Consider the following 25907-nt stretch of genomic DNA (forward strand, 5'->3'; position numbering starts at 1 on the left):
TGACCTAGGACAGCAATAGGAATACTGTTCCCAATGACAACTCACACTTATCAGACCAGTTATTTCATCTCTCTGAGCCTCCATTTCCTTGTGTAAAAGTGGGTATAACATTTATTCATTTGACAAACGTTTATTGCACTTCTACTATTTTTCAGATTCTGAAGGACTAGAGCTATAATGATAAACAAAACAGACATAGTCCAGTTCTTAATAAAAATACAATCTAGTGGGGGGAGACAGAATGTAAGGACATGAATATACTATATATACATGTATACATATACATATATTCACACACAAATTGTGGTTAAGTGCTGTGAGGCAGAATAACAGATGGGACTGTTAGGTTAGACCAGTGGTTCCCAAATGGGGGCAGTTTTGTCCTCCCAGGGGACATTTGGCAATTTCTGGAGACATTTTTGGTCGTCATAACTGGGCATGGAGCTACTGGCATCAAGTGGGTAGAGGCTAGGGATGCTACTAAATATCTTACAATGCACATGACAGTCCTACAAAAAATTATTGGCAGTAGTCCTGGGGTTGAGACACTGATACAGACTGAGGGCCGTGAAGTTCTCCCTGAGGACATCCCATTCAAGGTGATGGTTGCTGGGAGCATTAGAGATAATGGATTCAAAGCCCTGAGTACAGGGACTGGTACACTGGGGATCCTAGGAGAGGGCGTGTGCCTGGTGGCTAAAGCAAGGCTCTGGAGTCAGACTTCCTGGGTTTGGGATCCTGTCTCCCACTTAACTGAGTGACCTTGAGCACATAATGCAACATCTGAACCTTAGTTTCCTTGTCTGTCATATGAGGTGAATACACATAGTACTACCTCATAGGACTGCTGCGAAGATTGTGTGACATCATACAGGTTAAGATGCTGTACTGGCCTATGGTACGATCGGCCAGTACAGCATCTTAACCTGTACTTGAATAAGAATAACAAACTTGAGCAATACAAGTTTGTTATTCAGTATAGTATATTATTATTATCAATAACCCCAAGGCCACTTCTAAGATCACATTCAGTATAAAAAGTCAAATAGTAGTGCTTCAGTGGAGAGAACACAGGCCAGAAAACTTGCTCCAAGAATCTCTTTCATAGCTGTGCCACTTATGGCATGTTTCCTCTCCTCTTAGGGCCTCAGCTTTCTCATTTGTAAATAAGCATAACTCCTACCCCTAAAGAATGATCATGAAGATCTGTAGCATATGAGGGTATTGAGGAGCAGCTGCCCCTGGTGCAAAAGGGAGTAGACTCACCCCGCTCTTGTTATTGCTGTTCACGCAGAGTCCCAGGGCTGGGCCCCCTGCCAGGGACTGCTGCAAGCGCTCCTTCACAGCCACCAGCCGCAGCTCCAGGTCGATCCGGCCCTCTTCCTTCACCCGACACTGAGCTTCCAGGGTGGCCAAGGCCTCTTCCAGAGCTTTTAACTTTGCCCCTGTGTCCAAAGACATCTATGAGAAATAGCTGAACCTGGTTTGGCCAGAAGCATCAGGGAGTTTGGCAGGGCCTCAGGCCCTAGTCTGCCTTCCCAGAGGGCCTTTCCAGGCCTCGCTCCTTGTTAAGGGATGGACTTCGGACCTGGGGTTCCAGCTCCATGCAGGGGTGTGTGGTTTTTATCTACCCGATACCCATTTCCCCATTCTCCTCTCATTCCCTGTAGTTTGGCTGGGGCTGACTTCACTCCTAGTTCAGGGGATTGGCACATAACTTAGACCTGGCCCATAATTATATCTCATTTTTTAGTCACAGTGGTTGGTTGAGGAATCAAAGCTGGTTCAATCAAAGTGAATCCTGAGGTGTTTATGGGGGCTATTGGGAAGAGAAGCCTCTCTGCTGGAGTGGCTGCACAGATTCGGTGATGGCTAGAGCTGTGTAGCCTTTATACCACCATGAGGGGCAGAGAATGAAACCAATGTAGGGGAAGGCAGAAGCAAGAATTAGAGAAACATGTTTCCTGGTGACATCATTTAAGTCCCTGGACCTTGCTATATCTGATCACTTAAGTTTCCAATTACATTTTTCTTTTCATTTCTAAGCCAGTTTCACTTTGGTTTCTCTTACTTGTAACCAAGAATCATAAGACAGGCTTTACATTGATCACAAGTTCCTGCTAGGATTTTGCTGCTTATTCAGTTTAAGCCAACAAACCTATATTAGGACCTTCTTTGTGCCAAGAGCTGTTTTGGATCTTACCACATTTAAAGATTAGTTCCATTGTTTGTCCTGAGGAGGCTGCACTGGAGGGTTTTCTAGTAATGGTTGTTCTTTTCATTCATTTGTTCATTCGTTCATTCATTCATTCAGTAAATAGTTATTGAGTGCTTGCTAGGTACTGGGCACAGTACAGGCAAAGATCTTTGCCCTTATTGAACTTACAATTGTGTGTGTGTGTGTGTGTGTGTGTGAGAGAGAGAGAGACAGAGAGGGAGGGAGAGAAAACAATATAATAAATATAATAAATAATCTAAGATGTCAAGAACTGATATGCTATAGAAAAAAACTGAGCAGGACAAGTTTGGACAGTCAAGTTGACCTGCTCCAAACCCTATTCTGACTCTTAGAAAGTTCTTTATATTGAAACCAAACTGCCTTTTTTTTTTAAATAATTAAAAAAATTTTTATTTTATCTATTTTTGGCTGCGTTGGGTCTTCATAGCTGCGCACAGGCTTTCTCTAGTTGTGACGAGTGGGGGCTACTCTTTATTGTGGTGCACAGTCTTCTCATTGCGATGACTTCTCTTGTTGTGGAGCATGGGCTCTAGGTGCACAGGCTTCAGTAGTTGTGGCACGCGGGCTCAGTAGTTATGGCGCACAGGCTCAGTAATCGTGGCACACGGGCTTAGTTGCTCCACGGCATGCAGGATCTTCCCAGACCAGGGCTCGAACCCGTGTCCCCTGCATTGGCAGGTGGATTCTTAACCACTGAGCCACCGGGGAAGCCCAGAAACCAAACTGCCTTTATGTGCCTTCTTCCCATTGATTCTGGTTCCTAGCCACACAGAACAAGTCTTTAAGCCAGAACTTCTCAACCTGAGGCTCGTGGACTCCTAGGCAATCTATGACTCTGGGGGCACAGGAGCTCCTGATATTATTTGCAACATTGTGGTCTGTGGGGGTTTTCTCCGTTAGGAAAGGGTCCATACATTCCATCAGATTCTCATGGGGCTATGCAACCTTGGATGTATTCTTTATAAGGACAGGACCTCTGTTCCCTCCAGCATGTTCAGAAACCTCAGTCTGAAAGTGTGCTGAACTGCAGCTATAGCGAGAATTCAACAGAAACACAGCAGAAAGTGGGGTGCAGAGGAGCCCAGGGCATGCAGAGCCTGCAGAGGCCACGGTCCTGGATTTCAGAAAAAGATCCTGGTAAAGTGTCACCATCCATTATTCCCAGTATGTGAACCAATGTATCACACATTTGGGTGCTCAGTGCATATCTGTGAATGGATGAGTTAATGTGAGGTTCAGAATATCTCGTCCATGATTCTAAGGCACACTGTTTTTCACATTTTAGCATTTCTAAAATCAGATCTCATTTTACCACTTTAAGTGTACACATTTGTATGCTTTTTCATCTTCTCACTCTAAAAGCAGTTATTAAATCAGTGGCACTTCCATTAGTCAGGAGAGATGAGGAGGAGGAGGGGAGGAGTAGGGAGGAGGAGGGGGAGGGGAGGGAGGAGGAGAAAGGGGAGGAGAAGCCCACTTGTTCCTGGTAAGAAACCAGGTGGCAGATGCCAGGGGAGGTGTCAAGGATGAGACCCCCTTGTGCTCAGGACCACACCCACATAGATACCTGGGCTGTTCCGAATGGCTTCCTTTAGTTCCCTCTTTTCCTGCCGCAGTGTCATCAGCTCTGTCCGGATTGTCTCTTTCTCTTTCTCCAGCTTTTCTTTTTCTACCAGGTACCTCCTGGCATCCTCCTCAGCTCGGTTCTTACCGTACTTATATTGATGGGCACCTGCAGAGATGAGGCAGGAAAAGGCCCTCAATTCTGAGCTCTGGTGAGAGTACTTGGGTGGTGTTAGCTTCTCTCTCAGCCTCAATCTGTCTGTCTATAAAATGGGAATATTTAGGTCTATACCTCTGGATATATTTAGTGTGAAGGAGAGGAAACAAGGAGCCAAAGGGAGGCAGTACTGCACAGGGATGAGGAGTAAGGGCTTTAGAACCAGACAAATCAAGGTCTGTGTTTTCTTTTGCCCTTTACTGGTTGTGTGACATCAGGCAAAGTGAATGTGGTGTTTTTGTGCCTTCCCCCTAGGCTTTACTTTCCTCACTTATAAATGTGGGTATCAATCAAATTTACCTCTTGGCATTGTGATAAGGTTTAAAAGAGGTAATTCATGAAAACTACTTAGTATAGTACCTGGCAAATAGTGCTTAGTAAATGTTAGATAATAATAATAATGTAAAACAAATTTTGTGATGCATACACCCTTCAGTTTTAGAATTATTTATTTATTTATTTATTTATTTGCAGTACGCGGGCCTGTCCCCGTTGTGGCCTCTCCCGTTGCGGAGCACAGGCTCTGGACGCGCAGGCTCAGCGGCCGTGGCTCACGCGCCCGGCCGCTCCGCGGCACGCGGGATCCTCCCGGACTGGGGCACGAACCCGTATCCCCTGCATCGGCAGGCAGACTCCCAACCACTGCGGCACCAGGGAAGCCCTAGAATTTTTTAAAATAAATATATTTTATTTTTTTATTTTTGGCTGCATTGGGTCTTTGTTGCTGTGCGTGGGCTTTATTTGTGGTGAACAGGGGCTACTGTTGTTGCAGTGCTCTGGCTTCTTATCGCGGTAGCTTCTCTTGTTGCAGAGCATGGGCTCTAGGTGTGCCGGCTTCAGTAGTTGTGGCTCGTGGGCTCTAGACCGCAGGCTCAGTAGTTGTGGCGCACGGGCTTAGTTGCTCCGCAGCATGTGGGATCTTCCTGGACCAGGGCTCAAACCATGTCCCCTGCATTGGCAGGCGGATTCTTAACCACTGTGCCACCAGGGAAGTCCCACACTTTGGTTTTAAAAGGGCATTTTTATAGTTAACTCTTGGTACACATAAGATAAAGAGACAGCTACGTGTAACTCATCTACAGAGAACTGAGAACTGTGGCTAAAGTCAGGCATTGCACATTTTATTACTGAGAAATGGGTGGGGGGAGAGAAGGACCTCATAGTCTACTGTAGGCTCTACACTATGGTGGACAGTAGCTACAAATTATTATGGCAAAAACTTATTGACCATTTACTATATACTATGCTATTTATATGCATTTGTATTTAATCCTCACAAAACTCACTATTATTAGCTCTACTTTATTGTTGGGAAACTGAGGCACAAAGAGGTTAGGTCTCACTGCTAATTGTGGAAGAGCCCAGGTTTGAACTCATGTCTTTCTAACTCCAGGGTCCATGCTATACAATACTACCTTAGCTTGGGCAAGGTCATAGTCCAACCTCTCAGTGAAAGTTTTATTTATATTTTTATGCTACAGACAGCCACACATAGTCCTTTGTAGGTGGGGTGTGGAGTGATTCCCATCGTTTGCTGATAATTGGGGGTCTTGTCTTTCCAGCTCTGTAGGGATTGCAGTGGTCACCCATGACCTATGCAAAAATCAGTTCCTGCTACAACTACCCTACAATTCAAGCCTCATTATAAATAAAGCATGGAGGACAGAGAAGGGGACGCATGGCACCCCGTACTTCCCAGTTACACAATGGCATCCCAAGGGAGTTGGCTCTCAGACTTTTGGATTTTATAGACTGGTAAAATAAATAGGGATACCAACAAAGGGTTGTCACTATTATGTTGTATCAGATAAGGACCTTAAAACTACCAATATTATTATTCCCACTATTTTCTATTTATTTTCTGTGTTAAAATAATATTTTAACATCCTGAGTTGGATACAAATGTACAATAAAGTAGTTGTTTATACTGAATAGCATTAACTTTATGAAAAACTTTATGCACTGTGCTTATTCTTCTCATTTCATTGCAGATGAGTAAAAACCTCCTTAGGGACCAAACCAGCAAGTAGACTCAGCTTTGGGAGCCATCACCCTGGTCCACCTTGATGTGTCAGCACCACAGAGAGCAGCTTACTTCTTACGCAATCCTGTAATGCTTGAGTCACTCAAATGGTGGTAAAGAGGCAAACTAGATTGTTTCTAATAGGTAAGTTTTAAGGAGCTACAATTCTGTGGGTCTTATAGTATTAGTGATAAAACAGAACTGCCCAAGCACCTTCCAGAAAAATCTGGGCCTCCATAATGAAGGAAAACAGGAATATTTAGTGTCCAAGTTAGTAATGTAACTAATACATAAATGTTGTAGTATGTATCAGTACTTCATTCCTTTTTATTGGTGAATAATAGTCCAGGTGATGTTAGGGGCAAACCTTCCATTGTGTCTGATGAGAAGTCAGCTATTAATGTTATTGGGATCCTTTGTAAGTGATCAGTTGATTTTCTCTTCTGCTTTCAAGATTTTCTTCTTGTCTTTGGCTTTAGCATTTTGAGCATGATGTGTCTTTCTTGGATCTCTTTGCCTTTATCCTACTGGAACTTCACTGAGCTCCCTGGATATATAAATTAATGATTTCAATAAATTTGGCAACTTTTCAGCCATTATTTCTTTTAATATTTTTTATGCTCCTTTCTCTTTCTTTTCTCCTTCTAATGCTCCCTTTATGCATATGTTAGTGCACTTAATGGTGCCTCATATTTCTTTGAGGCTCTGTTCATTTTTCTTTGTTCTCTTTTCTCTCTGTTATTTGGAATGCATAATCTCTGTCGATCTATCTTCAGGTTTACTGATTCTTTTGCCGGTTCAAATGTACCCTTGAGCCATTTGATAGGACTTGTCATCTTCCTTTCTTTTCCTTTTTTTTTAACTAAAGTTCATTAGATTTACTTAGATTTTACCTAATGTCCTTTTTCTGTTGCAGAGCTACTACATTACATTTAGTCATTGTATTTCCTTAGGCTCCTCTTGGCGGTGACATTTCTCAGATTTTTTTTCTCTCAGTTTTATTGAAATCATAATTGACATATAGCACTGTGTAAGTTTAAGGTGTACTGCATAATGATTTGACCTACATACATCATAAAATGATTACCACAGTAAGTTTAGTGAACATCCATTATCTTGTATACATGCAAAATTAAAGAAATAGAAAAAAAATTTTTTCCTTGTGATGAGAACTCGTAGAATTTACTCTTTTCACTTTCATATGTTATGTACAACAGTGTTAATTATATTTGTTATGTTGTGTATTGCATCCCTGGTATTTATCTTGTAACTGGAAGATTGTACCTTTTGACTACCTTCATCCAGTTTCCCTCTCTGTAACCCCTGCCTCTGGTAACCACAAATCTGATCTCTCTTCCTATAAGTTTGTTTTTGAACTGTATTTGACCTACCATATTATATGTTAGTTCCTGGTATACCTCATAGTGATTTGATATTTCTGTACATTTAAAAATGATTGCCATGGGCTTCCCTGGTGGCGCAGTGGTTGAGAGTCTGCCTGCCGATGCAGGGGACACGGGTTCGTGCCCTGGTCTGGGAAGATCCCACATGCCGCAGAGCGGCTGGGCCCATGAGCCATGGCCGCTGAACCTGCGTGTCCGGAGCCTGTGCTCCGCAACGGGAGAGGCCACGACAGTGAGAGGCCCGCGTACCGAAAAAAAAAAAAAAAAAAAAAAAAGATCGCCATGATAAGTATAGTTACTATCTGTCACCATACAAAGATATTATATAATTATTGACTGTATTGACTGTATTTCCTGCACTCATTTCATACCCATGAGTCATTTATTTTATAGCAGGAAGTTTGTGCCTCTTAATCTCCCTCATCTTTCTCCTCCCCCCATTTTCCTCCCCTTTGACAACCACCTGTTTGTTCTCTGTATCTCTGACTCTGTTTCTGTTATGTTTGTTTTGTTTTTTATATTCCACATACAAGTGAAATCATATGTATTTGTCTTTCTCTCTCTTATTTCACTTAGCATAATACCCTCTAAGGCCATCCATGTTGTTGCAGATGGCAGATTTCATTCTTTTTAATGGCTGAATAATATTCCACAGTATATATATATATATATATATATATATATATATATATATATATGTCATACCTTTTTATCCATTCATTTTTGTTTGTTTGTTTTTAAATTTTATTGGGGTATATTTGATTTACAATGTTGTATTAGTTTCAGGTGTATGGCAAAGTCATTCAGTTATACATATACATATATTAATTCTTTTTCAGATTCTTTTCTCATATAGATTATCACAATATTGAGTAGAGTTCCCTGTGCTGTACAGTAGGTCCTTGTTGGTTATCTGTCTTATATATAGTAGTGTGTCTATGTTAATCCCAAGCTCCTGATTCCCCCCCACCTCGCCCACCACATTTTCCCTTTGGTAACCATAAGTTTGCTTTTTGTTATCTGTAAGTCTGTTTCTGTTTTGTAGATAAGTTCATTTGTATCATTTTTAAAAAATTAGATTCCACATATGAGTGATATCATATGATATTTGTCTTTCTCTGTCTGACTTAATTCACCCAGTATGATAATCTCTAGATCCATCCATGTTGCTGCAAATGGCATTATTTCATTCTTTTTTATGGCCGAGTAATATTCCATTGTGTATATGTACTGCATCTTTTGTATCCATTCCTCTGTCAGTGGACATTTAGGTTGCTTCCATGTCTTGGCTGTTGTAAATAGTGCTGCACTGAACGTTGGGGTGCATGTATCTTTTTTTTTTTTTTTTTTTTTTTTTGTGGTACACGGGCCTCTCACTGCTGTGGCTTCTCCCGTTGCGGAGCACAGGCTCCAGACGCGCAGGCTCAGCAGGCATGGCTCATGGGCCCAGCCACTTCGCGGCATGTGGGATCTTCCTGGACTGGGGCATGAACCCGTGTCCCCTGCATTGGCAGGTGGACTCTCAACCACTGCGCCACCAGGGAAGCCCCATGTATCTTTTTGAATTATGGTTTTCTCCAGATATATACCCAGGAGTGGGATTGCTGGATTACATGGTAGTTCTATATGTCATTTTTTAAGGAAACTCCATACTGTTCTTCATAGTGGCTGTACCAATTTACATTCCCCTCAACAGTGTACGAGGGTTCCCTTTTCTCCACACCCTCTCCAGCATTTATTGTTTGTAGACATTTTGATGATGGCCGTTCTGACCGGTGTGAGGTGATACCTCATTGTAGTTTTGATTTGCATTTCTCTAATAATTAGCGATGTTGAGCATAATTTCATGTGCCTCTTGGCCACCTGTATATCTTCTTTGGAGAAATGTCTCTTTAGGTCATTTTGCCCATTTTTTAAAAAACATTTTTATTGGAGTATAATTGATTTACATTGTTGTGTTAGTTGATGCTCTATAACAAAGTGAATCAGCTGTACATATACATATATCCCCATATCTTCTCCCTCTTGCATCTCCCTCTCACCCTCCCTATCCCACCCTCCCTATCCCACCCCTCTAGGTGGTCACAAAGCACCGAGCTGATCTCCCTGTGCCATATGGCTGCTTCCCACTAGCTATCTATTTTACATTTGGTAGTGTATATATGTCAGTGCCACTCTCTCACTTCATCTCAGCTTACCCTTCTCCCTCCCCATGTCCTCAAGTCCATTCTCTATGTCTGCATCTTTATTCCTGTCCTGCCCCTAGGTTCTTCAGAGCCATTTTTTTTTTTTTTTAGATTCCATATATATGTGTTAGCATATGGTATTTTTCTCTTTCTGACTTACTTCACTCTGTATGACAGACTCTAGGTCCATCCACCTCACTATAAATAACTCAATTTTGTTTCTTTTTATGGCTGAGTAATATTCCATTGTGTATATGTGCCACATCTTCTTTATCCATTCATCTGTTGATGGACACTTAGGTTGCTTCAGTGTCCTGGCTATTGTAAATAGTGCTGCAATGAACATTGTGGTACATGACTCTTTGTGGGAGTCATGGGGGATTGCTGGATCATATGGTAATTTCATTTTTAGTTTTTTAAGGACCCTCCATACTGTTCTCCATAGTGGCTGTATCAATTTACATTCCCACCAACAGTGCAAGAGGGTTCCCTTTTCTCCACACCCTCTCCAGCATTTATTGTTTGTAGATTTTTTGATGATGGCCATTCTGATGATGGCCATCACCCTCTCCAGCATTTATTGTTTGTAGATTTTTTGATGATGGCCATTTTTTGATGATGGCCATTCTGGCCACACCAGGTGACTGGTGTGAGGTGATAACTCACTGTAGCTTTGATTTGCATTTCTCTAATGATTAGTGTTGTTGAGCATCCTTTCATATGTTTGTTGGCAATCTGTATATCTTTGGAGAAATGTCTATTTAGGCCTTCTGCCCATTTTTGGATAGGGTTGTTTGTTTTTTTGATATTGAGCCGCATGAGCTGTTTGTAAATTTTGGAGACTAATCCCTTGTTGGTCACATTGTTTGCAAATATTTTCTCCCACTCTGTGGGTTGTCTTTTTGTTTTGTTTATGGTTTCCTTTGCTGTGCAAAAGCTTTTAAGTTTATTTAAGTCCCATTTGTTTATTTTTGTTTTCATTACTCTAGGAGGTGGATCCAAAAAGATATTGCTGCGATTTATGTCATAGAGTGTTCTGCCTATGTTTTCCTCTAAGAGTTTTATAGTATCTAGTCTTACATTTAGGTCTTTAATCCAATTTGAGTTTAATTTTGTGTGTGTTGTTAAAGAGTGTTCTAATTTCATTTTTTTACATGTAGCTGTGCAGTTTTCCCAGCACCATTTATTGAAGAGACCGTCTTTCCTCCATTTTATAGTCTTGCTTCCTTTGTCATAGATTAGTTGGCCATAGATGCTTGGGATTATTTCTGGGCTTTCTACCCTGTTCCATTAATCTATATTTCTGGTTTTCTGCCAGTACCATACTGTTTTGATGACTGTAGCTTTGTAGCATAGTCTGAAGTCAGGGAGCGTGAGTCCTCCAGGTCTGTTTTTCTAGCTCGGTTTTGGCTATTCGGGGTCTTTTGTGTTTCCATACTAATTAAAAAAATTTTTTTTTCTAGTTCTGTGAAAAATGCCATTGGTAATTTGATAGGGATTGCATTGAATCTGTAGATTGCCTTGGGTAATATAGTCATTTTGACATTATTGATTCTTTGAATCCAAGAACATGGTATATCTTTCCAACTGTTTGTGTCATCTTTGAGTTCTTTCATCAGCATCTCATAGTTTTTAGAGTACAGGTCTTTTGTCTCCTTAGGTAGGTTTATTCCTAGTTATTTTATTCTTTTTGATATGATGGTAAATGGGATTGTTTCCTTAATTTCTCTTTCTGATCTTTCATTGTTAGTGTATAGAAACGCAAGTGATTTCTGTGTATTAATTTTGTATCCTGCAACTTTACCAAATTCACTGATGAGCTCTAGTAGTTTTCTGGTAGCGTCTTTAGGATTCTCTGTGTATACTATCATGTCATCTGCAAACAGTGACAGCTTTACTTATTCTTTTCCAACTTGGATTCCTTTTATTTCTTTTTCTTCTCTGCTGTGGCTAGGACTTCCAAAACTATGTTGAAGAAAAGTGGCGAGAGTGGACATCCTTGCCTTGTTCCTGATCTTAGAGGGAATGCTTTCAGCTTTTCACCATTGAGGATGATGTTAGCTGTGGGCTTGTCATATATGGCCTTTATTATGTTGAGGTAAGTTTCCTCTATGCCTACTTTCTGGAGGGTGTTTATCATAAATGGGTGTTGGATTTTTGTCAAAAACTCTTTCTGCATCTATTGAGATGATCATATGGTTTTTATTCTTCAGTTTGTTAATGTGGTGTATCACATTGATTGACTTGTGGATATTGAAGAACGCTTGCATGCCTGCGATAAATTCCACTTGATCATGGTGTATGATCCTTTCTTTTAAAAATAAATTTATTTATCTTTTTATTTTTGGCTGTGTTGTGTCTTCATTGCTGCACACGGGCCCTCTCCAGTTATGGCGAGCAGGGGCTTGTGACCTCTCTTGTTGAGGAGCACGGGCTCCAGGTGTGCAGGCTTCATTAGTTGTGGCATGCGGGCTCCTTAGTTGTGGCATGTGAACTCTTAGTTGCTGCATGCATGTGGGATCTAGTTCCCTGACCAGGGATTGAACCCAGGCCCCCTGCATTGGGAGCACGGAGTCTTATCCACTGTGCCACCAGGGAAGTCCCTGTTTGTTCTTTAAATTTCTAGCTCTTTGTTGAACATCTCTTGTATCTTCTCAGTCTGTGCCTCCATTCTTTTTCTGAGATCTTGGATTATCTTTACTATCATTACTTTAAATTCTTTTTCAGATAGGTTGCCTATCTCCACTTCACTTAGTTTTTCTTCTTTTTTTAAAAATATTATTTATTTATTCATTTATTGGCTGCGTTGGGTCTTAGCTGTGGCACGTGGGATCTTTTGTTGCAGCTCACAGGCTTCTTTCTAGTTGTGGCACACAGGCTTCTCTCTAGTTGTGGTGCACAGGCTCCAGAGTGTGTGGGCTCTGTAGTTGCGACACATGGGCTCTCTTGTTGTGGCATGAGGGCTTAGTTGCCCTGCAGCATGTAGGATCTTAGCTCCCCAACCAGGGATCAAACCGGCATCCCCTGCGTTGCAACATGGATTCTTAACCACTGGACCCCCAGGGAAGTCCCTCTTTTGGGTTTTTATCTTGCTCCTTTGTCTGGAACATATTTCTCTGCCATCTCATTTTTTTCTGACTTTCTGGGTTTGTGGTCTCCTTTCCACTAGCTGCAGGAGCATAGATCCTCTTGCTTCTGGTGTCTGCCTGTGGCCGGTGACCTGGGTCCTGAGGCTTGTACAGGCTTCCTGGTGGGAGGGACTGGTTCCTGCCCACTTGTTGGTGGAGATGGGTCTTGTCCCTCTGGTGGGCATGGCCATGTCAAGGGATGTGTTTAGAGGTGGCTGTGAGCTCAGTATGGCTTTAGGCAGCCTGTGTGCTGATGGGTGTTCCTATCCTGCTGTGTGCTGTGTTCCTATCCTGCTGGTTGTTTGGGCTAAGGCATTCTAGCACTGGAGCCTGTAGGCTGTTAGGTAGGGCCAGGTCTTGATGCTAAAATGGCGACCTCTGGGAGGGCTCAAGCCAAAATATTCTCTGGGTCCTCTGCCACCAGTGTCCTTGCGCCCTCATTGATCTACAGCCGACCCCTGCCTCCCCGGGAGACCCTCCAACACTCATAGGTAGGTCCAGCCGCAGCTCTTATGGAGTTACTGCTTTGTTCTTTGTCCCAGTGTATGAGAAAACTTGTGTGTGCTCTCCAAGAGTGGAGTCTCTGTTTCCCCCAGTCCTGTGGCACTCCAGCACTCAAGCCCCGCTGGCCTTCAAAGCCAAATGCTCTGGGGATTCCTCCTCCCAATGCCAGACCCTCAGGCTGGGGAGGCAGACATGGGGCTCACGACTCTCACTCTTGTGGGAGAACCTCTGCGATATAAATATCGTCCAGTTTGTGGGTCGCCCACCTGGTGGGTATGGGATTTGATTATGTCATGAAAGCGCCACTCCTACCATCTCACTGTGGCTTCTTCTTTGTCTTTGGATGTAAAATATGTTTTTTGATAGGTTCCAGTCTTTTTTGTCGATGGTTGTTCAGCAGTTAGTTGTGATTTTGGTGTTTTTGTGAGAGGAGGTGAGCTCAAGTCCCTCTACTCTGCACTCTTTTCCGGAATCGAGGGGCTGCTTTTAGTTTGTATGGTTGCTGCCTCTTTCCTCAGCATGTGCTGGCAGTTATCACTTTGATATGGTGTGTGCAGGTACCGTGGCCTTCGCACTCTCCTGGGATAGCGGGAGCAGGTCTCTTACAGGCTGCTGTCCATGCATTCCCAGGACAGTGGGGGCAGGGCTTGGCATCTGCTCATAGGTCTCCTAGGGGTGGCTGTTATCTGTGTGCTCCAGGGACAGTGGGGGCAGCTCTTGGCGCCTGCTTATGGGTCTCCTAGGGGTGGCTGCTATCCATGCATTCCTGGGACAATGGGGGCAGGGCTTCTATCCATTCATTTTTGATGGGCATTTAAGTTCCTTCCATATCTTGGTTGTTGTAAATAATGCTGCAATAAACATAGGAGTGCATATATCTTTTCTAATTGCTGTTTTCATTTTCTTTGGATACATACTCAGAAGTGGAATTGCTGGATCATATGTCAGTTCTATTTTTAATCTTTTGAGGAACCTCCATACTGTTTTCCATAGGGGCTGCACCAATTTGCATTCCCATCAACAGTGCACAAGAGTTCCCTTTTCTCCATATCCTCACCAACACTTATTATTTGTTGTCTTTTTGATAATAGCAATTCTGACAGGTGTGAGGTGATATCTCATTGTGATTTTGAGTTGTATTTCCCTGATGATTGGTGATGTTGAGCATCTTTTCATGTGCCTTTTGGCCATCTGTATGACTTCTTTGGAAAAATGTCTATAGTCCTATACCTATTTTTTAATTAGATTGTTTATTTTTTTGATGTTGAATTGTATGAGTTCTTTGTATATTTTGTATATTAATCTGTTATTTGATATACTATTTGCAAATATTTTATCTTATTCAGTCAGTGGCCTTTTTGTTTTGTTGATAGTTTCCTTCACTGTGCAAAAGCTTTTTAGTTTGATGTAGTCCTGTTTGTTTATTTTTGCTTTTGTTTCCCTCACCTAAGGAGACCTATCCAAAAATATTGCTAAGACCAATGTCAAAGAGTGAGTGCTTATGTTTTCATCTAGAAGTTTTATGGTTTTAGGTCTTACATTTAAGTCTTTAATGCATTTTGAGTTTATTTTTGTATATGGTTTGAGAAAGTAGTCCAGTTTGATTCTTTCACATATGATTTTCAAGTTTTCCCAACACTGTTTATTGAAGACGCTGTCTTTTCCCCATTGTATTTCCTTCTCTCCTTTGCCATAGATTAATTGCCCATATAAATGTGGGTTCATTTCTAGGCTCTCTGTTCTGTTTCGTTGATCTCTATGTTTGTTTTTGTGCCATTCCCATGCTGTTTTGATTGCTGTAGCTTTATAGTATAGTTTGAAATCAGATAACATGATATCTCCAGCTTTGTTGTTCTTCCTCAAGATTGTTTTGGTTCTTTGGCATCTTTGTGTTTTCATACAAATTTTAGAATTATTTTTTCTAGTTCTGTGAAAAATGCAATTGGTATTTTAATAGGGATTGCATTGAATCTGTAGATTGTCTTGGGTAATATGGTCATTTTAACAAAATTAATTCTTCTAATCCATGAGCCTGGTATATCTTTTCATCTCTTTGTGTTGTCTTCAGTTTCTTTCAACAGTGTCTTATAGTTTTCTGAGTATAGGTCTTTATCTCCTTAATTAGATTTATTCTGGGAGATCCCTGCTGGTCTAGTGGTTAGGATTCTTGGCTTTCACTGCTGCAGCCTGGGTTCAATCCCTGGTTGGGGAACTGAGATCCCACAAACCACATGGTACGGCCAAAAAAAAAAACCTCAAAAAACCTATCTAAGTTTAAAAAAAGAGATTTATTCCTAGGTATTTTATTCTTTTTAAATGTGATTGTAAATGGGATTTTTATTCTTAATTTCTCTCTCGGATAGTTCTATGTTTGCGTATAGAAGTGCAACAGATTCTTCTATATTAATTTTGTATCTTGCAACTTTACCAAATTCACTGATGTGCTCTAGAAGTTTTTTGGTGGTGTCTTGTTATCTGCAAACAGTGACAGTTTAACTTTGTACTCTCCAATTTCTTCCTTTACTTCTTTTTTTGTTAATAAATTTATTTATTTTTATTTTTTATTTATTTTTGGCTGTGCACGGGCTTTCTCTAGTTGCGGCGAGAGGGGACTACTCTTTGTTGTGGTGCGTGGGCTTCTCATTGTGGTGGCTTCTCTTGTTGTGGAGCACAGGCTCTAGGAGCATGGGCTTCAGTAGTTGTAGCACGTGGGCTCAGTAGTTGTGGCTTGCAGGCTCTAGAGCACAGGCTCAGTAGTTGTGGCGCACAGGCTTAGTTGCTCCATGGCATGTGGGATCTTCCTGGACCAGGGCTCAAACCTGTGTCCCCTGCATTGGCAGGCAGATTCTTAACCACTGTGCCACCAGGGAAGCCGCCTTTACTTCTTTAAGCATGGTTTCCGTTAGTTCTTTGAACATATTTACAAAGGACGCTTTGAAATCTTTGTTAAATTCCACATGTGGGTTCTCTCATAGACAGTTTTTGTTGCCTGCCTTTTTCCCTCTGTATGGGTCACACTTTCCTGTTTCTTTGCATGTTTCATAATTTTTTTTGAAAATTGGACATTTTATATAATATATTGTAGCATCTCTAGGTATACTGACCCCTACCCCGAACCTGATTGTTTATTTGTTTAGTGACTTAGTTGGCTCTTTTAGTGAAGTACATTTCTCCCTGCAGCATGAAGCCTCTGATGTTGATCCTGAATGGGTACAGCCTTAGGGATCACACCCAGCTGTTAGGCTCCACTAATTTTCAGCTGATTGCTCTATTTTTTAAAAAATATTTATTTAATTTATTTATTTTCCTTTTTTTTTTTTTTTTTTTGCTGCATCAGGTCTTAGTTGCAGCACATGGGGTCTTCGTTGAGGCATGTGGGATCTTTTTGTTACAGTGAGCGGTCTCTTTGTTGTGGTGCTCGGGCTTCTCTCTAGTTGTGGTGTGCGGGTTTTCTCTCTCTAGTTATGGCGCGAGGGCTCCAGAGCGCGTGGGCTCTGTAGTTTGCGGCATGTGGGCTCTCTTGTTGAGGCATGCGAGCTCAATAATTGTGGTGCACGGGCTTAGTTGCCCTGCAGCATGTGGAAACTTAGTTCACCGACCAGGGATCGAACCCGCATCCCCTGCATTGGAAGGAGGATTCTTTACCACTGGACCACCAGGGAAGTCCCTGCTTTATTGTTTTTGACAATGCTCTGTATCATCATTTGCTCCACACTCTGTTTCCACTGAAGTCAGTTCTTTTGAAGGGGAGCTTTGGAATTTACTGTTTTTATGACCTGCCTTTCACCTTGGGCAAAATCTCTGAGTCACTCTTCTGAATCTAGGGGTGGGAACAGTGGCCTGCTTCTCTTAGAGTGACATCTCTGTTTTGTGAGCAGGGTGCTGGGTAGGGACTGTAACCTCTGGTCTTCTTAGCTTTCCTCTCCTAGTGTGGAACCCCTGCATTATGAGTGAGCTGGGGTGAGGGCAGTCAGGGCCCCCACATCTTTGGCCTGCCCAACCTGCAGTAGAGCCTCTGCTCTATGAGTGGGGTCTGGGTAGAGAAAGGGAGCACCCTACTTCTGGGCTGCACTCACTTGGGATCTAGTGTCTGTAGCACATAGCTAGGGGTGATGAGAAATGCTCATTACCTGCTCTTATTGGGGAGATACTGCAGCTCTTGACTGGGAGCTAGAGGAGAGAGAACCTCGTTTTCTTGTCCACATCTGCAGATTTTGTTACACTGAGCTGGGAAAAGGGTAAAGGAGAAGGTGGTGGCTCAGATGCCACAAACTCTCACTGTTTTTACTGAGATTTAGTAAATTTTCTAGAATAAATCTTCATTTGTCATATGCCCTTAGGCAATTTCTAGAGACTTCAGATGATTGATTTAGCAATCTTTTTTTAAAAATTAATTAATTTATTTATTTATGGCAGTGTTGGGTCTTCGTTGCTGCACGCGGGCTTTCTCTAGTTGCGGCGAGCGGGGGCTACTCTTCCTTGCAGTGCGTGGGCTTCATATTTTGGTGGCTTCTCTTGTTGCAGAGCACGGGCTCTAGGCATGTGGGCTTCAGTAGTTGTGGCACGTGGGCTCAGTAGTTGTGGCTCACGGGCTCTAGAGTGCAGGCTCAGTAGCTGTGGTGCACGGGCTTAGTTGCTCCGTGGCATGTGGGATCTTCCCAGACCAGGGCTTGAACCAGTGTTCCCTGCATTGGCAGGCAGATTCTTAACCACTGCATCACCAGGAAAGCCCTGATTTAGCAATCTTTACCAGTTTTCGTTGTTTTCTGGGGAAAGGGTCTGTGGAGCTTCTCATGGCACCATTTTTCTCAGTAATGCCCTCAGTTCCCATGATTTTTGTTTTCTCATATTTGTGGCCTTTTGCAGTCCCTTCCCACACTAGATAGGCTGACCTGTGTAACCATTAGGATATGGCAGAAATTATCACAAAAGCTAGTTCACAAAAACATTGCAGCTTCTGCCCTGTACCTCCTTCCTGGGTCACTTGCTCTGGGGGAAGCCAGCTGTCTTGTCATGAGGACAAGCAGCCCAATGGTGGGTTCCTCCTGGCAAGCAACTGAGGCCTCCTTCCAAAAGCCAGCCCAAACTTGCCAGGCATACAAATCAACCATCTTGGGAGCAGATCCTCCAGCGTGTCAAGCCTTCAGATGACTTCAAATGACCAGCTGACGTCTTGACTGTGACCTCACAAGAGACCCCAATCCAGAACTACCTAACTAAGCTGCCCCGGGATTCCTGACCCACAGAACACTGACATAACACACACTTAGGTTTTGAGCTATGAAATTTTGGGTAATTTGTTATGTAGCAGTAGGTAGTTAATACATGATCTTGGGTAAGACCCTTCTCTTATGTTCTTCAGTTCCTTCATCTGAAAGACATTTTTGGACTAGATCCATAGTTTCCAACTGTCTGCAAGGAGCCCTATGATTTCATAGTGATGGGTAACAGGCTACCATGTGGGGCAAAGGGGAGGCCAAGTGGGCCTCCAGACTCCAGGCAAAGCAGCTCCACTTTTCTCTCTCTCTTATAAACTGGGCTTCAATGTAAGATTTAATTTGAAGAAAGAGTCTGTTTTTTGTTATCTTTGCTTTTGGGTTTTTTTTTATGTTTTATGATTTCTTCAATCTTACATGCTTATTTCAATTTAGTTTCCCATCTTGGAATGGGCATTTCATAAGGCCCTGTATTTCTAGTGTTTCTGATCATACAGTATAAGGAATGCTACACAACAAACCTCTAATTGCTCACAGGGGAATCTCTCTGGAGAGGGGAGGGGACTTTTCCAAAGTTACACAGTAATTTAGTGACCAAGTGAGGAATGGAATATAGGTCTCCTGACTCCCAGAAGAGATTATCTACGCTAATGAAATGGAGCTATCATAAAGAAAAGTATTTTAAAAAATAAATCTTCAAAAAGCAAAGACTAGAACTTGACTTTGTTCAAGTACGAGAGAAGAAAGGAAAAACAACAAATAAAAGACTCAGGACATGCTGTCCTACAGGAAGCTGGCTTGCTCATAAAGATAAATCATACAGGAGTAGAGATTAATGTTGGGAATCAAAGAGAACTTACATAGAGTTGTCTGGCATAGTTAGTCATTATTTATTGTGCAGTGTGGCGATCAGGCAATTCAGCAAGCTCCTATGGGGTGCTAGGCAGAGCTTGGGCTGGGACACAGACGTAAGCCATATATATATGGCTTTATGTAGTGTTAAAAGTTTTCAATAGTTGCTTATATTAAAAAATAAGTAGATTTCTGGTCTCTTTTGAATAATTGGCAAATCTGGGCTGGCATTGCTGCATGGGGGCCTTGGCTGGAGCTAAGTAGTAGCTGCCCCTAGAGCTGGGGTCTGAGCACTGCAGTTTCCTTCAGTCTCCCCCAACCCATTCCCTGTTGTTTCCCCTCTGAGGCCACCTGCTAGCTGCCCTTTATCACTCTGCTTGTGCTGTTATTTTTCTTAGAGTATTTTCTTATACCTCTCTTCACTTATTTACCCGCGTGACCCCAGCAAGGATCTGATTTTGAGACAACCCCCCAACCCCGCCCCTGTCCCGGACTATTTCCCTTCCTTCTTCCCTTGCACACAGAACTCACTGGAGGCGTGGCGCTTGACTTTGACCTGTGGGTCTGCCCGATGGGACTTCTCACTGCAGGTGGAGGCATGGCGCTTGATCTGGGCTCCAGAGGGACGCTCAGGCTCCTCGTCCTGGGTGAGAGATGGAAGAAGGTAAAGTGTGGGTGGGCTCAGAATCCTCAGTGTAGGTGCTTTCTGGTGCGCGCTCAGTGGCTGAGTACTGCATGACCTCTGAGATCTTGGCCTTACATTTTTAGATGTGTGCAGCCCTCAACAGTTTATAAACCACTTGCACTAGCAGTGTATTACTTGATCCTCATACCTTCCTGTGGGGGGCAGCAGAAGGCAACCCTAAACTGGAATTTCTGCTGAGAGGAAAATTAGGAAGTCTCAAAAGACCGTGGGTGATGATATTTGATTTATCATAGATATTTTTGTCCTCACATCATTTGGACGTATCCTTCAAGTTTTCCAAATTGCTAATATAAAGCCTTAAGTTAAAAAAAAATTCATAGATGAGATCAGCCAATGGTAGAAGTGACATAACTTAATAGACTGGCTATACGTTTTTGCATGAAGAGTCGTGAGAACACTCAAAATTTTGTCAAAGCTCAGGAAACCATGAGTGGAATATGATAATAATGTCATACAATACTGCTGTTGATAACAACAGTACTATTTACTCCTCTGTATAAGACCTTCCAATGTCCAGGTACTGTGCTAAGTTTTTTCCATAAAGCATTTCATTTAGTTTTTGCAATAGTCCTGTCAGGTAGCTTTTACCATATTTATGTGGAGCCAGGAAGTGAGGACCAGATAAATGAAGCCCAAGGTAACTTGGACTCAGCCCTGAGTGCAAGGTTCATGTCCTTAAGCACTAAGCTGTCTTGCTACTAAACTCTGCAGCTGAGAACAGTCTCAAGCTGCATCTACTGGTTCATATGAGTCTGAAGAAAGACCATATAGACAGAAGGATGGCTGGAGAAGTTTCTAGTAGCAAAGGGAGTCCTAGAGGTGAGAGCTCAGTGTCATCCAGCACTGTCCAAGGCAGGGGTCCTGGCCCGCAAACACATCTGCTTTCCTTGGCAGCTTGATTCCCTCTCTCTCTCCTCTAGCTGTGAGGCCTGACCCACCAACCACTGTCTGATCAGAATGTCATCATGTCATCCTCTGGCTCTCCCGTGGCAGGAGAAGCCACAGGGCATGCTGCGGAGCAGTATGGGTCAAGTGATGGCTACAGGGGCCTCACTGTAAATTAATAAGCTGGCATCTCCTTGGTTTAGTGAGCAAGACAGGAGAGTGTCCTGGGAGCTGAAGCCTAGACTGTGGTTGCCACCAGGTAAAGGCCTCTGGGGCCAGCCACCCAGTTATCATCCCCCTGAGACACTACCGAATCGGTCAATTCACAGAGCAGTAAACGGGGGTGGACAGTCCAACACCTTGCTCAGACTGGAGCAGTGCTTTATAGATGCAGAGCGCTTTCTTCTTCCTGGTCAGGGGATCTTTCCACTGCACTGCTCAATCTCCTTTTCCAGAGATTCTTTCCCCTGAGCCATGGTCTGTCGTAAGAAGGTCCCCTCTCCCCCGCCTTCTAGCTGCTGGTTAAATGAAAATGATCTCTCTGAGGCAAAGGAAAGAAGGAGTAGTGAGGGAGAGCTAATAAGTGGCTTTTGCCATGTTCCCCGAAGTTCCAATGGACCGTACCTGCATCTTTTCATAAGGAACATCATCATAGACTCGGGGCTCAGGCCACTGATCCTGGCAGGATCTTGCATATCTAGAAGATACAAGGGACGATGATGATGATGGTGACAGTGACACGCAGCTTACAGTGCTTTCCTGTCCATTCTCTCATTTGATTCTGGCAGCACCTTTTAATGGAGGTCAGAAAGTTAGTGATAGCAACCATGCCAGGCGGCACTAGGACATTGATGTGTTAAGAGCTTTATAGGCAGGGACCCATGGGATTCTCATAACAACTCAGGAAGCAGGTGATTCATCACCTCCATTTTATAAGCGAGAAAACAGAGGATCCAGGCTGGCAAGCAACCAGCCCAAGCTGTTGGTCGTGATAGAGCCGTGACTTGAATATGGTACTTTTAATGCCAAACTCTGCACACCAGCCCTGTGCCCGCCCAGAAGCTCAAGGGTATGGGGACACTAAGTTTCCATGGCATGAGAGCAGAGCACAGGCCACTGTACAAAAAAGCTTCTCCTTTCTGGCTCATTCCGTCTACAGTGTCCCCTGACCCTGGGCTACCTCCTTTAAGCAGCTCACTCCTGCCTGCTAGAAGAGGAAGGCACCCACTCTGACTTCCCAAGGAAGCAGACTTTCTCAGCCCTTCCTCCCTCCCCTCCCATTCCCAAAGCTGGACTCCGCCTCTGAGAGGGAGCTGAGATAGGCAAGGTTGTGGGTGGCTGTGGGCCATGGGGTGCCGGCCCTCACAGGAAGGAGTTGCGCCCTGCACTGACGATGCTGGTTAAGGTCTCCACGTCCACGTAGTCATAATGCAGCGCTTCGGGAGTGACTTTGGAGCCCATCTCCACCAGCAGCAGCCCGAGCCAGCGGCCCATGTCTTCGGAGCAGCTTGCCTGAGGGAGAGGAGGCACAAGCTGGGTTCACTTTGGCACCATCAGAGCCTCTGGCTACCTGCTCACTTCAGCCAAACCCATATTCATATAGTATCTGTTATGTACCCAATACTTAGGGATCCAAGAGGAGCAAGACTAGAACACACATCCAGAAACCCAAGTGGCTCCCACCTTCCCTCTATTCAGGTCTTTGCTCTAAGGCTACCTCCTCAGAGAAGCCCTCCCTGACTACCTCTCTAAGACACATAACCTCACTCACTATCCTCAGAGCCTTTCTGACCATTTGGATATGAAAACAAAATTCAGGTGTTCTCTGAATTTTTTTTTAATATTTGCTTTTTATTAAATGAGGAGGCTATTACATAACCCAATCAGATTTTTTTCTTGTATTATAAATGCCAATTATATATAGTACTGTATACAGGAAAATCTCCAAGAAGTTGCTGGTCAACTAAACATATACTTATGTTCTTATTTAAAGAGCATCATTATAAAATCAAGTTAGCACACAAATACTGAACTTGAATTTAAAAAGCACACTTTTTGCCAGAAAGCTCTTTGTTTAACTGAAGAGAAATAAGAGACCCATCTCAAACTATCAAAAGTAAAAGTGACTTACAGAGTCAATATTTCCTGAAATTTAAGAACTGACACAGGCAGTGGGTACTGGGCAAAGGAAACAAGATCAAGAGTCTGGGTCTTAGTTCTAGGAAAAGATTAGAGGCCATTGATCCTCTGTGGAGCTTTGGATGAGGCACATGCCTACCCTGGCCTCAGTTTTCTTATCTGTAATGTGAGGGGGTAGTTGTTTAAGTTTTCCTCCCAGTTAATATTTTAAATTCTAAATAGCTGAAGGATTGACATGTAAAAAGAGAGTCAGCATATTCTGGGTGACCCCCGAGAGGAGGGCTGGTGCCGGTGGGTAGGTATGAAAAATGAATGGGTGAAATGAAATCGCATTGTCATTCAGCCATTTGTTCAACAGATCTTAATTGAGCCCTTAGTATGCGCTGGACATCGTGGTGGGTTCTGGAAAAACAAAGTATGCAGAACAGGTGTGGTCACTGCCTTCACAGAACTTAGGATTGCAACTCAATATGGAGAAAATCTTCGTAAAAATTTAGTTGCTTGGTGGGAGGAGCAAGCTACTTTGAAGGGCAGTGGTTTATCTGAGGTGAACAGTCACTGGTGGGAAGTAAATTTTAGAGAGGATTCCAGAATCAGATTGGAGTTAGATCAGACTAAATGCCTTTCAGGTTTGGGATTATATTTCTAAGGCAGAATAAACAAACCTTGGGTCTAGGGTTGCCAGATTTAACAAATAAAAATGCAGAATTCTCTGTTAAATTCGAGATTCAGATAAACAGTGAATCATTTTTTAGTATAGGTATGTCCCAAATATGGGATGTACTTCTATTAAAAAGAATTATTTGTTGTTTATCTGAAATTCAAATTTAAGTGGGTGTTCTATCGTTTAACCAGCAACTCTGTTGGTTACTTGGCAACAGTTGGCTTACTTTCCCTCTTCTTTAGTCCCTATAATGTCAGTAGCAAGGTACTGTGGACAAAAGCCAAAGTCCAGGCCAGAGCTCCTGTCACCTCCTACCACCAAGGCCCACCTGAATTTTCTCCTCTCACCTCCAAGATGGCGACCTCCTGCCGGTTGCGCAGGATCCTGAAGGCAAATGGGTGTCTGGGCCCAAAGCTTGGGGCCACCTCACAACCGTGGAGGGTGATAGCATTCACGTGGGTCCGCAGGTCCGTGCGGTCCTTATGGAAATACAAGGTGTTGCACTTTAGGCGGCACCAGCGTTCCTTCCAGCCATGGTTCACCAGCACATTCAGGTAACCTGGGAGGGGGAGACCAGTGGTGTGACCTCCTAACAGCCCTGGGGGATACAAGTCAGGGTGCGTGGGTCTACACCCCGGGGACAGAGCACTTGGATAACCCTTGTCCTCTAGCTGGAAAGAAGGCCTTCTGGGTCCCGGATCAGCTCACTCGTGGCCTGTGACCTCAGGCATCCTCTTCTGTCTCTGAGTTTCAGTTTGTTATCTATGAAATGGGGACTGATAATCATATTTGTACATACACGCACAGCCTTTAGACTATACCAAGCTTGATGAAAAGGACAGAACTACCATACAGAGTGAATAAAAGACACAACTCTTCCTCTTGCCTTTCCTCCTAAAATGTCAAAACTCTTACTGAAGACAGAAAATAATGGGTGATGCTGACATCTGGTGGCAGCATGTGGGAACAAAAACATCTAGCCAAGATAAAGAATTATAAAACTTGTAAGGGACAGGCTGATGGCTGACGAGTTTAGAATTCCCTCAACGTTTTAGATTTTAACTTATTTTTTACCATAACATGTCCTGATCCACTTACAAAATATTTCTTTACAGCCATGTGCTTTTATAATATTCTTTCCAGGTTAGCGGAATATTACTGTTTATCTAAAATACACGATTTTCTATTGGATTCCAGTACATGGAAAACTGCATTTAGATAGACAATATGTTTTTTTCCTTCCAAACTCCTTTTAACTCACACTGAATGCATTTCTAATGAAAAGTACTTAAAAATTTTTAAGCAAGAAATATCCTTGTAAGACTGGGCCGTAACTTAAACACCTGGCATAATATGTACTGGGAAGTAAGATACTCTCCTCTTGTCATAGTAGAGGAAGCTGAGGCCCAGAGGTGGGCAGTGATTGACACTAAGGTCACAGGGAGAATAGAAATAGAGTCAGTTGGCTTTTCCTTCTGTTAGGCGTCAGGGCTTCATGGAGGAGAAGTGATGGGAGGGCATGGATTATTGATGGAGTGGGGTTTAGCCTCCCAGTAGGAGGATTCTGTCCTCTGCCTTGGGAGTGAGGTAGGTTAGGCCTGGAGGGTCTCCTGGCTTGGCCCCAGGAGCCCTCATCAACAGGGTCTGAATTCACCTCCCCATGCCCGGTACCCACCACAGCATGGAACCTCCTCCTCGGTAGAGGATGTCTGCAGGTCATCGGCCAGTGCCTTCTTCTTAGAGAAGCTGATGATACGGGTGATCCTGCGGCCCGCAACCCTGCTCATTGAACCCTTCAGCTCTGACAGGCTGCTCTTCTTCCCTTTGCCTGTTGCCGTGGAGGTGGGTTAGGGGAAGGGAGGGAGCCCCAAGTCCCAGATCCACCCGCCCCTAGCCCTTCCCCCCAACCTTTCAGCCTGCACAGAGGGCTTGGCCTACAGCTCCAGGTATGGATAGGCCAGGTCACATCACCTAGGTCTCCAGAGTGGTCAGGACCTGCTCTGCACTGTGTGCTTGTGGCAGGCCTCTCCCAGCTCTAGCATTTTCCCGCCTGAGCCCCCAGAGGCTCCTACCGTGTTCGCGGCCAAGGGTGGAACAGTTGTCGCTCAGGCCCATGCTGTCGGAATCCGAGGTCTGCTTCTCTTGGGACAGCCTCTGGGGAGGGACACAGACAGCCCCCTAT

At 43.4% G+C, this 25907-nt stretch overlaps 1 protein-coding gene across 5 annotated transcripts in view; it reads right to left on the minus strand.

Annotated features, from left to right (window-relative positions):
* Nucleotides 1-25907, minus strand: part of AFAP1L1 (actin filament associated protein 1 like 1) — a 71398-nt gene that overhangs the window by 4728 nt on the left and 40763 nt on the right. For 3 of the 5 annotated variants that reach the window (XM_032625373.1, XM_032625376.1, XM_032625375.1), the window contains exons 10-17: nucleotides 25798-25903; nucleotides 25401-25553; nucleotides 24073-24284; nucleotides 22289-22434; nucleotides 21547-21619; nucleotides 19863-19974; nucleotides 3807-3971; nucleotides 1267-1445 (exon numbers count right to left, since the gene is read on the minus strand). In XM_032625373.1, coding sequence (XP_032481264.1) covers nucleotides 1267-1445; nucleotides 3807-3971; nucleotides 19863-19974; nucleotides 21547-21619; nucleotides 22289-22434; nucleotides 24073-24284; nucleotides 25401-25553; nucleotides 25798-25903 — 1146 coding nt within the window. The remainder of the gene's footprint in view (nucleotides 1-1266; nucleotides 1446-3806; nucleotides 3972-19862; nucleotides 19975-21546; nucleotides 21620-22288; nucleotides 22435-24072; nucleotides 24285-25400; nucleotides 25554-25797; nucleotides 25904-25907) is intronic. The other 2 variants (XM_032625377.1, XM_032625374.1) reach the window with 1 other exon arrangement.

Source organism: Phocoena sinus, chromosome 3 (genome assembly GCF_008692025.1).
Source record: "Phocoena sinus isolate mPhoSin1 chromosome 3, mPhoSin1.pri, whole genome shotgun sequence".
Classification (NCBI taxonomy): Eukaryota; Metazoa; Chordata; class Mammalia; order Artiodactyla; family Phocoenidae; genus Phocoena; species Phocoena sinus.